This window comes from Zonotrichia leucophrys, chromosome 3 (assembly GCF_028769735.1).
Source record: "Zonotrichia leucophrys gambelii isolate GWCS_2022_RI chromosome 3, RI_Zleu_2.0, whole genome shotgun sequence".
NCBI lineage: Eukaryota > Metazoa > Chordata > Aves > Passeriformes > Passerellidae > Zonotrichia > Zonotrichia leucophrys.
The window spans coordinates 105,957,501-105,970,370 of NC_088172.1; the positions used below are offsets into that span (position 1 = coordinate 105,957,501).

The 12,870-nt window shown below is 44.1% G+C and overlaps 2 protein-coding genes across 8 annotated transcripts in view; one reads left to right on the plus strand and one right to left on the minus strand.

Moving 5' to 3' along the window:
* Positions 1-12,870, plus strand: part of SLX4IP (SLX4 interacting protein) — a 101,769-nt gene that overhangs the window by 70,567 nt on the left and 18,332 nt on the right. For 3 of the 7 annotated variants that reach the window (XR_010439701.1, XR_010439699.1, XR_010439700.1), the window contains 2 exons: positions 2,024-2,190; positions 3,456-4,671. The gene's annotated coding sequence lies outside the window, so the exon portion shown is untranslated. Of the gene's footprint in view, positions 1-2,023; positions 2,191-3,455; positions 4,672-5,014; positions 5,125-12,870 lie in introns of those variants that run through there. The other 4 variants (XR_010439698.1, XR_010439697.1, XR_010439696.1 and 1 more) reach the window with 2 other exon arrangements.
* JAG1 (jagged canonical Notch ligand 1) overlaps positions 5,259-12,870 on the minus strand; it is a 35,996-nt gene continuing 28,384 nt past the window's right edge. The window contains exons 15-26 of the mRNA XM_064709835.1: positions 12,752-12,865; positions 12,019-12,132; positions 11,800-11,913; positions 11,559-11,675; positions 11,021-11,048; positions 10,835-10,920; positions 9,924-10,037; positions 9,590-9,699; positions 9,274-9,510; positions 8,812-8,943; positions 8,220-8,370; positions 5,259-7,921 (exon numbers count right to left, since the gene is read on the minus strand). Coding sequence (XP_064565905.1) covers positions 7,464-7,921; positions 8,220-8,370; positions 8,812-8,943; positions 9,274-9,510; positions 9,590-9,699; positions 9,924-10,037; positions 10,835-10,920; positions 11,021-11,048; positions 11,559-11,675; positions 11,800-11,913; positions 12,019-12,132; positions 12,752-12,865 — 1,775 coding nt within the window. The 3' untranslated portion in view covers positions 5,259-7,463. The remainder of the gene's footprint in view (positions 7,922-8,219; positions 8,371-8,811; positions 8,944-9,273; positions 9,511-9,589; positions 9,700-9,923; positions 10,038-10,834; positions 10,921-11,020; positions 11,049-11,558; positions 11,676-11,799; positions 11,914-12,018; positions 12,133-12,751; positions 12,866-12,870) is intronic.

The window sequence follows — 12,870 nt, forward strand, 5'->3', positions numbered from 1 at the left end:
TTTTTGATGGACTTGAAAGAGGAACAGGGATAGTACATTAAGCATTTATCAGAAAAATGAGAGTAGTTAGAATAATTTGATAGTTTATATTAGTCTTAGCATAGACAATTCAAGTATCAGAAACCAGAGGGCAACCACATCTAGTTTTTATCACACCAGTTTTCATCATTTCATCACCACTGTTATTATGTGTGTGTGTGTGTATATATATATATATAAATATATACATATATATACATATATATGTATATATATGTGTTAACCTTATAATTAAAGTTTAGTTTTAATCTTGACTGAAGAACATACCTGCCTGCACCCTTTCAAATGAAGGTCGTGCTTTTAAAGGGGGCTTAGGTAGGTTAAACTGTTGTCTGTGTAGGTAAGAACACTTGATTTTTCCTTTAGGATATTTTGTTATGTTACTTAAAATGCTGGTTTTATCTCTTTTCTGCTGCCTGGGAACATCTCCCTTTCAAAGCAGTGGTCATGCAACAGTGAGAGATGAAAGGTGATGGAGGGTGTTAGAGGCTGGGGAGTCAGAACAAAGCTGGGCTTTCTCACAGGTCCACGGTGGTGTTATTCCATTTGTCCTTACTTGATAAGTTGTAGGCTCTGTGCAGCTGTGTATTTTTGAGCTTCATTGCTATCAAAAGTTGTGTCTTGGATCCTCCCAGAAATGCAGCTATTTAGGGAAAAGACTTTGAATTCACAGTCATTTCTGGGTTTCAGAAGGTGTTGCTGCTCAGACCTGTGCTTTCTTTTGTCTGTGCAGCAGGACTTTTATACCAGCTGGTCTTTTGCAAACCTGGTGGTGCTTTGGCGGTGCTGGGACACAGAGGCTGTGTCTGTGTCTCTCTCCTCTCTCTGCTTCAAGCCCAGGGTCATCTTCTTAGACTTTGCTTTTTTCTTCAACACCCATCCACCTGCACCCAGAGGACTGGCAAAGGTGTGGTCTGACATGCTCCAGAACCACAAATTTGATTTCCTAAATCAGGTTTAGAGGGAAAAAAGGGAACTGGAAACTGAGCTGGAGTAAAATTAGCAGTTTGCAAGTCTTGGCTTTCTATTATCAAATTGCTTCCGAGCAGCACTAGCATACCTTTCTCTAAAAGTAGGGAATACCGAATATCTGTTCTCTTCTGAAGCTGCCATTGAAGCACAGAAACAATATCTTTGGTTCTTTTTTTTATCCTAAACCAGCCAGCTTTGGTGGGTTATTATTTTTAATGAATCATCTGGTTCATTTGGTCTATGCTTTTGCTGATAATGAAACAGTTGTTTCCTAGTGAAACACTCTCTAATGTGTACAGATTGTTGTTTCCATTATTCTTTACATCAAAGCAGTTAAAAATATTTGTTTAGTGGACTTCTGTGGTTAAACACATATCAAAAGCTAGACCAGCCTTTTACATAGTCATTTATAAAGAGGAATCAGCTCATGTGAAATCTCCCTTGCCCAGTGCTGGTTGGTAGGAAGGTTTTAAGTATCCCAAGATCTTGTGGGTGCTAAGCTTTGTGCAGGTTCTGGTGTTACCTGCCAGGTAAGCACCCAGACCTCCCTTGCTACAGAAGGCTTTGACCAGGTGAGGTGTTAAGTAGCTTCTGAAGGCATTTCTTTGGTCAGTGTGAAATTCCTTCCCTCTCACTGCTCAGCATGTGGATTGCATTGGATGAGTTGTAATTGGCATTTACATCATCATCTCATTGGCTATTGACTAGAAAATGGTTTCTTCCTAAAGAAAAAAAAAGGAGGGAAATATTTTTCTGTTTGGAATAAGAAAGATGTGAAGTATAGACTCTCCCAGATTGCATGCTAGAAGTAGGTATCTCTGTGGCTTTATCAGTACCCAGGGAAAGGTTCTCTATTCAAACAGGCTGCATCAAACAGAGGTAATAACTCTGAGCCTTTTTGCCAGCAGTGGGAAGTGTGGGTTGGCCTCAGAAATTAGCTTTAATAAAGGGCACTCCTCACTTCTTTGCTTTGTGCTTTTTTCTCCTTTAATAAACATAAACTCGCTGGCAGTAACCTGGGTGCAGGAGAAGATGAGGGCTGAGGGAACGGCCGCGCACGGAGCCTTTCATCACAGGATATCAAAGCGCTCCACTGAACCTGGAGGGAGCTGGCGGTGCTGCTTCTGACGGCTGGGGCAGCACTGAGGGAAGAGCTGCTCCCAGGGGAAAGCAAACTGGGTAAGGAGCAGCAAATTCTTTCACCAACTCACACGAGTCCTTTCGTCCACCTGTTTCCCCCAGATAGTTAAAGTCGAGCCTGGTAGTGCATGACCTCATCCTTTACACAGTGGCAGTATGGTGACATTTTTAGGTAGGGACTTTTTGGTTCTTTAGTGTTGCCTTATGCTGGGAAACCCTAATAGTTGTGGAAGTGATGGAGTGTCACAAGGCATTTCAGCCATAACCTGGAATTTGTTCAGGAAATTAGCCACAACTCTCCTACCTTCTTTACTATCCATTTAAATTATTCCAGAGCTGGAAATCTGCTCCTGTGAGAGCTGACAGTGCATCTTTTGTAAAGGAAAATTTCAGTTTGCTCCCATTCTGTCCGAGTTAAATCTTTTAGTACAGCAGTAGGAATTGGTACTCTAGCTCCATAACTGCCTTATTTGCTGGCATAATAATTATCTTTTTTATTTATGCATCAGATCTTTAAAGAAGACTATCTGGAGCGCTAATTCTAGAGCTGGGCATGCCCCTTTTTAATATTAATATGATCTCATAGTGCTAGAATGAAAGGAATAGGGATTTATTTCTCCACCCTGTAGGGAAACTGGTTGAAACAATTTGCACATCACAGAAGGCGCTGGCTGGCAGATCTGGGCTGGGACTCCAGCCTGACGCCGTCGGATCCCGCGTGGCCCTGCTGCTGCCCCAGTGCCAGGGAAGCACTGCTGAGCCATCCAGAGCCTGCACCCCTCTCCTCCTCCTCTTCCTCTGCCCCAGAAACTGCAGTTCAGTTTGCACAGCTTTTTCACTGGGTCTTCCCTCTACTGGGAGAAATCAGCGATCTTGGCAAGCAAGCTCAGTGGGCACTGGCAAACAGTAACCACCACGGCCATTGCTGTCAATGCTTAAAAAAGAGGAAGCCAAAAAATTCTTAAATAGACTCAAATATTCTTGCTTCCGTTAGAGGGGGACGGGGAGGTTACGCAATCACTTCCATCTTCTGGGGAGGCAAAGGCTGAATTGGGTACTTCCCTTGTCAGAACTTCTCATCTTGGCAGGCGCTCCTAAAAACCATGAAAGCTCTGCCTTGTGACTCTGCAGATGGTAGGGCAGCACCCTGGACCTGGGATTGCTGGGAGGCAGGGCTGGATCCAGCCTGGGGCTGGCAGATAAGGAGCAGAAGCAGGCAGTCTTCAAGGAGCAGCAGGGAGCATAACCCAGTACATCTCAGCTTGGCAGGGAGCTGATTAATACCATTACCTCTTGCTGTGCAGGTGTCGGCTGGTGTGAGAACAGGAGGTGTGTCTGTGAAAGGCAGAACGGTTTCACAGGCACGGCTGGAGATGCAGTCCCACCTTTGGGCCCCAGCCTGGGTCACGTTCCCCTGGCCTGAGGGCCTTCGGGTCCCAGCGCTCCCAGCTGCCCTTGGCTCCTGCCGGCACTGCAGGGGGAGCCCTTCCCGAGGCTGGCATTCCCTTCCCGGTGCCATGAATGGATTTTGAGAAGGCTGATGTAACCTGCTCCCTCAGCACCTTTCCCAGGTACCTGTGCGCAAGATGGGCCCTTTCCATGCAGAGGTGCAGGGCTTTGATGTGGCCGTGTTCAGCCAGGCTCAACCAAACCCACATTCAGCAGGTTCATTTAGCTGTAGGTACAGCAAAGCTCAGAGTGCTAAGGGGAACCATTTCATTTCATTTCTATTTCATTTCATTTCTTGTATGCTTAAATGGCAGCTCAGGAAGCACACATTTTTCAGTGTTTAGATGAAGAAGGATCCAAAGAACAAACTTACACTACCAGTGGAAACTTCTCCTGACTAAACAGAATGTATCTTCCCTTAGTAGTAGAAGTGTGACCTGGCAAAGTATGATTTCCACAAAAATCAATGTGCCTTGGTATTCTAAGAGGGAAGCCCTAAAGTTCACGTTTCTATTTATTTTCATGGCAACGGAAACCACTTCATGGACCAGCCCCCAGCCTGGTGGTGGATCTGGGCTTTGGGGGCCTGTTCTTGTATTACAGTCACCAGTGTAAGTTGTGGAGCTACCACTGAGATAGGATGATTAATTAAATATACCATAATGGCAATTGTGTAGAATTTTCTGACTGCCCCCTGTTCAACTTGCATGATTCTAATTTTCCAACACCATGGGATAGTGATGAAGTGAGGAAAATCCATGGGGAAAAGCAGGGTGTGTCTGGAGGAGCTCTGCAGTAGCAAAACCTCTGCACGGAGCACAGGAAAGGCTGGAAGTAAATAAAGGAACCCTGATCTCAGGGCTTTGACATGTTTTGAAGCTTGAGGAACCCAGGTTTTGCTTTCACTGAATCTTCAGAGACCTAAACACTTTGTCACTACATGTACATATTGTTAAATGAGTAAGTCTGTAACTAGAAATGGCCTCAGTAGGTTTTCAAGAAGCCTGAAAACTATTGTTCTCAGAAATAGCAAATGCCCTATTTTAATTATTTTTTGGTTAATAGAAGGCAGACTCTTAGAAATCTCTATAAATTTAAGTATGTTTGAGCCCTTTGGAAGAGGGGCTCAGCTTCCTGTATCCTTGAATTTGAGACCCATGTGAACAGTAGACCGCAGGAAGATGGTTAATTCAACATTAAAAGTATGGGACAGCAGTCAGGGAATAGCCCAGCTTTGCCCTTTGGAGGCAGGTGGAAGATTCCATTATCTTTAAGTAGCTTTTTTGGACATGACGTGTTTGCTTTATTGCAGAGAAGTCAGGGAACAAAGGGAAGTAAAATACTCGTGGGATTTGTTTGATGAGGAATTATTGAAGTGGTCAGCTGAAGCTAATGGTGTTAAATTCTCCTCCAGGAGCCAGTAAACTAAACAGGCTCCAGTACCTGCCCTGTGAGGTGTGTGAGTGTGAAGAGTAAAAGCAGCACCCAGCCAAAGTAGAGTAGCCACGATGGAAATCTTCTAAAGTGAGTTCAAAATAAAAAGTAACACTAATTAGATTTTATCAATTTTTTTTTGACAGCTGTAAAAAAAGTACAGAAGAAAGTATTTCTCACTCTCAGGTTTTGTTAGCGTTCAGTGCATTCATATCGCAGCAATCTGTATATAAAATACCTGTTTATTATTACAAACAAATACAGATGCAAAGGCCTAGCCTTGCAGCAGGTTGGTTCAACTATTTTTCAATGAACTTGTTACACAGTTAATTGTTCCTTCAGCTTTGCAGTAGCCCCTTAGCAGAACAGTTTTGCAGCTTCATCAGAACATGGTAAAACCAGAGCAGACCCTGAGCCAGCCAGCCCCTGCCCAGAGGTGGGAGGGGCAGCATTAGTTCAGCATTCAAAGCCATCATGTTGAATACTTTCAGAGTTTATTTTATGCTTTACAAAGCACTTTTTGCCCATTAGAAATCAGCATCATCTATGGATCCCTTCCCATCCAGGTCAGCACTTTGGATCTTGCCTAGCTACTTAGATTTGGTTCCTATCTGGGGGCAGCTCATTGGCCCGTGCAGGGTAAACTCGTTGCACAGGTGCAGCCACAGCACCCTCGGCGCACCGAGGGCCATCGGCCAAGAGGCAGTGAGAACAAGGGACATGCTGCTTTCAGACCTCCTCGGTGCCACGGCAGCCAGAGGGGAACGTGGCATCAGCTACCAAAAACTGACTCCACCAAAGGCAGGGGCAGGGCCTGGAAAGCTCCAGCAGCACCTGCCCCTGCTTTTGCACAACTGACTGGCCGGGAGCGCCTCCAAGCTCAATAATCTCCACGCTCTTTTATGTTTTCATACAAAAAATTTAATAAATATTACTTTTCAAGATTTATTGCCAGGAACAACACATCAAAGATGCATTTTCATATAACACTAATATCACAATACAAGGTATCTTCATGATCTCAATGGTTAACCACTGAGATGACTATGTTTATAAGCCTTTTGATCTTAAACATCGTAATAGCACTTTGATTTCCTCACTTGTTAAGGCGGGCAGTGTAATCTATGGCAAACCTACACAGTGATCTTACTGGACATTCTACTGTTCAAGTATTCAACAACTAGCTTATTAGAATACTCCCTAAATGCAGTAGATTACAAAAAAAGTCAAATCTACAAGTGGTTCAGTATTACATATTCATGGTGAGAAAAAAATAATTAGAATTTACAAAATAAGATTGCTGTGTTTCCAACTTCACACGCTAATTTGATATTTTTAATTACATGCAACCACTCACATTTCATCTACATAAAGTAATAGCTCAGTTTTGTTCCCTTAAACTGCTTCTTAGCAGATTATCTGCCTGTCACTCGGTTTTCAAGTCTAAAGCAGCAAAAAAAATTTTCTAGTCTAATTCTCTAAACTGCCTCAGTCAGTACTTACAAATAGTCTTAAAGTGATACTATGGAAGGTGTTTCAAACGTTTGACATTGTACAAAAACCAGCATCAAGGCATGAAAGCCCATCCTATTAAAAATAAACTATTTTAGAACACCTTAGTTTTGGCATATAGGCAACATGTAACAAGAAAATAAATTCAAAATAGAGAAGCCACGAGCTTACAATGCTATCAAAAACCTTCAACTCTAAACACATACATATAAATAAAAAGGAATGATATTTTAAGGCTCTTGATTATTAAGTTAATAAATCAAATATACACAGTGATTAATAAAAAAAGAATTATTTACATATCTATACAAACTTCTATTTTTGACACATTTTCCTCTTTAAATTCTTCATTTACCAGCAACTGCTGACAAGTTCCCCCCACCCACCCCCAACAAAAATACAATAAAAAAATAAATAATAAACTTATTTTTGATAGTTGCTGTGGTTCCGAGCTGCAAAGGCACTTTCAAATACAGAACTAGTTGTACGTCACCATAAAACCAATATACAAAAAACTCAAATTCAATAAATATAAATAAAATGTATTATTCTAAAGAAACTGTATAAATTGGAACATCTGGCAGAAAAAAAAAAATGAACACTAAGGAAGAGTAATAAGGCTATGTAATAAAACCTTATGGAACGTTTCTGTGATGGATCAGCTGCAGCTGAATTTACAGGAGGGCACTTTTGACTAGTTTTGCATAGATGTGAAATGCAGCACTTGGTATTCCAGCCAACCACAGCAACTATCATTGCCAGTGTAAGCCAGCTTGTCCAAACTTAAATTAACACAGGGATTCTAAGTAAATAATAGCCTTAGACTCAAATATTACACAACAGTTTAAGAACTACAAGCTCTTGAGTGCCTTTCTATTGATACTCAAAGGCCCTGCATGGCAGCACCCCACCGTCTGCTATACGATGTACTCCATCCGATTTAGGCTTTGTGCACTTTCCAAGTCTCTGTTGTCCTGTTTATTTGTCCAGTTTGGGTGTTTTGTAGGGGTGCTGTTGGGGGGCTTTTCATCTCTGTCTACCAAAGTGTAGGCTGGCTGCTTGGCAAATCGGGCCTTCTGCTGGTGCTTGTCCATGTCATCCTCCTCCACCTCAGAGTTGTGTGTCCTTATTTTGGCGATTTTAGAGTTTTTGTTTTCGTAGTCTTTAATGGGGACAGTATTTGCTCCGTGTTTCTCAATGGGGTTTTTGATCTGGTTCAGCTGCTCCCTGACGTTGTTGGTGGTGTTGTCGTCAGAGGCCGTGTGGGTGTGGCTGCTCTGCTTCCGGCGCTTTCGGATGCACCAGTAAAACACGGTGACCAGGCAACAGATCCAGGCTACTGTCAGCACCGAGCTCAGCAAGGGCACCAGGAAATCTGCAAGAGACAGGAGACAGTTAGTCCTGCTGCAGACCACGGGGGACACTTGGGGATGTCTCACAGAAAACAAATCTCACTTCTTATGCCTTGTTACTTCCCGCATTTCTCCATGAGGAGCATGGAAGGGCAGCAGCCCTTTTGCCAGTTTTAGCAAACTTGTGGCAAGTTTCTTTAGGGTTTTTAGCAATGAATAGCCCTTGTGTGCAAAGCCTCCCCATTGTCCCTGATGATCAGGGAGTCGCTAGGAGTGTCCAAAGGGAGGACAGGCTCTGCCCTGGCCCGAGGAGCAGCTCACCTGTTCTGCTCTTGGCCGGCCGCCGCTGCACCCTGACCTCGGCGACGGCAGCGATCAGCGTGTTGTTCCCGTCGCGCTTACTGACCAGGTCAATGATCTTATCTGTGATGTCTTTGATGGGGTTTTCATCCTCCCCAATGTCCTCTGCAGACTGCAGGAGGAGGCACACAGTTAACACCACAGCAGATGCACAGGGGAACCTGCTATTTATAAACCTTCACAGGCAGTGAAGGCTCTTGCTACTGTTCATCTATAACAAACAGAATCAAAGCAAAATGGCCTGCTGTGGGCAGAAACTAACAACTCTGAATTCTTGTCCTCATCCTTAAGAAGACCAAAAACCCCCCGAAAGCAAGAGTATAACAGAGAAGTATTTTACTCCCCCTATTACGGTTGCTCCCAGACGGCAGCTTTCAGGTACACAGATGTACCCAGAATTCCTTTCCTGGTCTTAAAGGGCATCAGGATGGAAACTAAACCACAGGAAGTGCTAACGAAGCCAGGAATTAATATTTTTATGAAATCCACGTGTTGCACACATATCTGAGCAATTAACTACTAAGACATTTAAAAATATTCCAGTAATACTTACAATAGCAACATGGATTTCATTATTTGCCAAGTGGGAAGGCTCACAGGTAATATAGATGGAATATTCAACAGAAACATTCTTCAGAATATTCAGATTCCTCAATTCACTGCAAACATGCTCTGTGGTAAGGCCCTGGAGGATACAAAAAAGATGTTGGCTTTTTTAAATACATATGCACACGAACAGACAGATGTAAGATTTGTTTGACTTTTTTTTTTTTGCCCTGAAGTAAGAGTTCTCAGGGGAAAAGGAGGTGGAATTCCCTCCAACCTAGCTTTTTTTTCTTCTGTAGTCACAAAAGCATTTAGGCTGCAAGGCTATATTAATCCTTCTCCTCTTTTTGTTTTCTTTGCTAATGAGGCAGAGTCAGCTTTTGCAGCAGTTTTCCCCATGGAAAACATCTCTCCATGCTCTGGGAATGAGACTGTGTGTGCCACAGCCCAGCGAGCTGCTGTTACTCACCGGGGCCATCATTTCTTTGTTGAAGGTGAAGGTGATGTTGGCACAGTTGTCCTGGTAGTAGGAGTCGGAGTTGCACTTGGTCCTGACAGGCTGCTGGTTGGAGGGCCAGCACTCCCCCACGGCGGCACACGGGCGGGTGAAGCAGTGGTCGTCCCGCACAGGGACACAGGCGTGGCCGGATGGGCACTCGCCGGGGCCCTTGCCGTGCAGCACACAGGGCCGAGGGCCACACCAAACCTAGGCAGGATGAATACTGTGAGAATCCGCTGCCTAGGGCACAGAGGGTGCTGTAAGCCAAACCACAGCACAGCTGTACCTTAGAACAGGTGACCTTTCCATTCACACACTGACAGGTATTGCAGTCGTCATCCCACTTAGTCCCATCTGGCATGACTCGAGCACTGGTAATGCAAGGCCTTCCTGTAACTGAGGAGAGAGCGAACAGAATTATAAGCTAAAAACAGGAAACAAACACCTTTTCAAAGTTCATCTAAACTTCCCACTGAGTTTCTTCTTCAATAAGGATACTTGCTTTAAAAAACAACAGATAGTGTCCCCCAAAACCAACCCCATACAACCACAAACCCACCAATGTGCAATTATACAGCTTTTGCTACAAGTGCTAGGCTCAGCTCTGGCATCTGGAATACCTTCTTGGCATGCTGCACCACTGCGACCCGGGGGGCAAATGCAACGGTACCCGTTAATTTCATCCACACACGTGGCTCCAAAGGCACAGGGCGAGGACTGGCATTCGTTGATGTCTGTGATGGGAAGGAGAGGAAACAGAACAGTTACTCCACAGCATCCTTTTGTTTGTCAGGAAAAAAGCAAACATGGGATAGGAATTGCCTACTGAAGCTTTATGTTCATTTTCTAGTGTCTACTGGGACATGGATTCCTGCTTGCAGCACCAGTATAACCTCAGAAAAGTCCTTTGACGTTTCTGCTGTGTGGCACTAACAAAGATCAAAACCTGACCCCTGTGGCTACTCGAGCTTTCCAGGGCAAGGACATATTCCTTCCTACACAGACACACTTCCTCTCCTCTCCTCTGATGTGTTCCAATTTTGTCCCCCACTAGATTCTTCAACTGATGGCAATGTTAAACCCTTCCCGGCTCTATTGCTGCTGTGAGACTTCCATGGCTGTTATTAAAAAAAGTGTCCTCCTACCTGTAATTATTATTAAATTACAGGGAAGCGCATACATCACCTCAGGGCTTGGAGGTGGATTATTAATTGACAAGGTTTTTGGCTGGCACACTTTCATCTCAAGCAGAAGTCTGGGCCACACAAACACAAGGGAAGGCTGTCCCAAAGGGCATTTTGCCCACTCGGATGAACCAAAAGGTTTCAGCTGCAGCTGAAAGACTTTAAATTTCATTCATTTTCAGTGTGATTCCTGCCTTCTCCAAATCTGCTACAGATCCAGGTACAGATAGGGACGACACGACATCTATCACTCATCTGATCTACTACTTAACTCAATTAAGATGATTGTCTTGCAACAAGATTCAAGTGAGACAAGAAGTGAGGCAGAGAGCCATGGGAACACTCACTGATCCTGCAGTCAGGCCCGGCGAAGCCTGGAGCACACTCACAGCGGTACCAGTTCTCTCCATCCACGCAAGTGCCACTGTTGTAACTGTGGACAATTATCACAGACATTAAAAACTGCCACAGATAAAAGGGACCCAGAATTCTAAAGCAACAAAAAGAGCATAGGATAAACATAACAAACTTACCAAGGATGAGGACTGCAGTCGTTTGTGTCTGCAAAGCAAAGACAGACAGCATTAAACATGTAGACTTTGGCTAATACGGCTCTACTGGCAGTAAAGAATGATCAAACTTCCCCTAATGCCCAAGTTATACTTAGCTCAACTTTTACGAAAATATGCTGAAATTCTCTACTAAATTGATTCCAGGCTTGTACCACAAAATTTGTTAACTACATTGTGGAACACATGTATGCAGGAAGAGATCCTTGTAAAGAATCTAACAGGGGGGGAAAAAAGTGGAAGCAGAAAGAGCTGCTCGTAGAAAAAGAATGCAGGAGAAAACAAGACAACATCTGTCTCCACTTAGCTCATTTGCAACTTTCTCATGCCCAGGTCAGGGCTGTATCACATAAAGTCATTAAAAACAAAGATTCAGGTGATGCTAAAGCCTACATCAAACAAGCTTTCCCTTCTGGATTCAATCTTGACTCCAAGAGCGACAGGATGAGCTCATGTTCTCATCATGCAACACTCTGGAAGAGTTCAAGCAGAGCTGACTTACTCTGGGTGCACGTGGGTCCTTCCCAGCCCTCCTTGCAGACACAAGTGAAGGAGTCCCCGCTGACCACACAGGTACCACCGTTGTGACAGGGGTTTGGCAGGCAGCTGCTGTTCCTCGCTGTAACACAAACAACATTTGCCGCTCAGTTGTTAGAAAGCCCTCAAGCCTGAGCCAAGAGGAACAGCTGAGGTCAGAGCTGCAGCGCTGCATCTGCTTCCTGGCGATTGTGCAGGCTATTTACCTATGTTACAAGTGGCTCCTTCCCATCCTGCAGGACACATGCACTTGAAAGTGTCCCCCTCGTCGTAGCACGTCCCCCCGTTGTTGCACGTCGCCTCATCGCACTGGCTGTCACCTGTGGAAAACCCAAACTGTCCTTAATGCTGGTGCTCCCTTAGGGCAATGAGTTCATGCAGCCTATCAGAGCACGTCTGGTATGTTTTGGAAATGCTGAACTTACGGGAGTGGCAAGTTTTTCCTTTCCACCCATTTTTACATTCACAGAAGAAGTCGTTGACCAAGTCTCGGCAAGTTCCTCCATTGTGGCAAGGGTTTTTACTGCAGTCATTAATATCTGGATATGTTAAGGAGAGAAAACAGGCTCAGTAGTGTTTACAGAACTGACAAACACAATGCTTGAAAGGATCCTAACCCACCCCTAATTTTGGCCTGTGTTTCAATTGTGGATTAAATGCCTAAGTCAGTATTTTAAAGTTTTAAGCACTGTCACATAGATGAAGAGTGTTTCACCCCAGTCCTCCAGTTTGTTTTCATTTTGTTTGTAATCTTGTTTCAGTGAAAAGGTCTATTACATAAACTACCCTGTTAGTCAGGCAAAGGGAGCAGAGCGCTCAACTCCTCTCCTGTTCCTGAGACTGACAAAATGCAAGTATGATACGCAGACAGGCCATAAAGTGGCATCTACTAATGCAAAGGGTTTCTTCCTGGAAGTTATCCAAAGGACAGAGCAGGAAACTCAATAGTGAGAGAGCCAGGCCCTAATCCCAGTCCAGCTTTGTAACTTGGGCTTAGTTCCAATACAAAAGACTGGACTTGGTGGGAGGACCTAGTCCTCTGTGGCCTTTGAAGCAGAGTTTATTGACATAGGTCACTGTCATCTTGACAGTCCCAGCCATTCCTTCCCAATGTTTTCCCAAGAGATTCTTCTGTGTGCTGGAGCATGGATAACTTACTCGTTTCACAATATGTTCCTTCCCATCCATCGCTACAAATACATTTGTAGGAGTTGATGCCATCAATGCAAGTGCCACCATTTTTACAGGGGTTGCTTTCACAGTCATTGATATCTGCA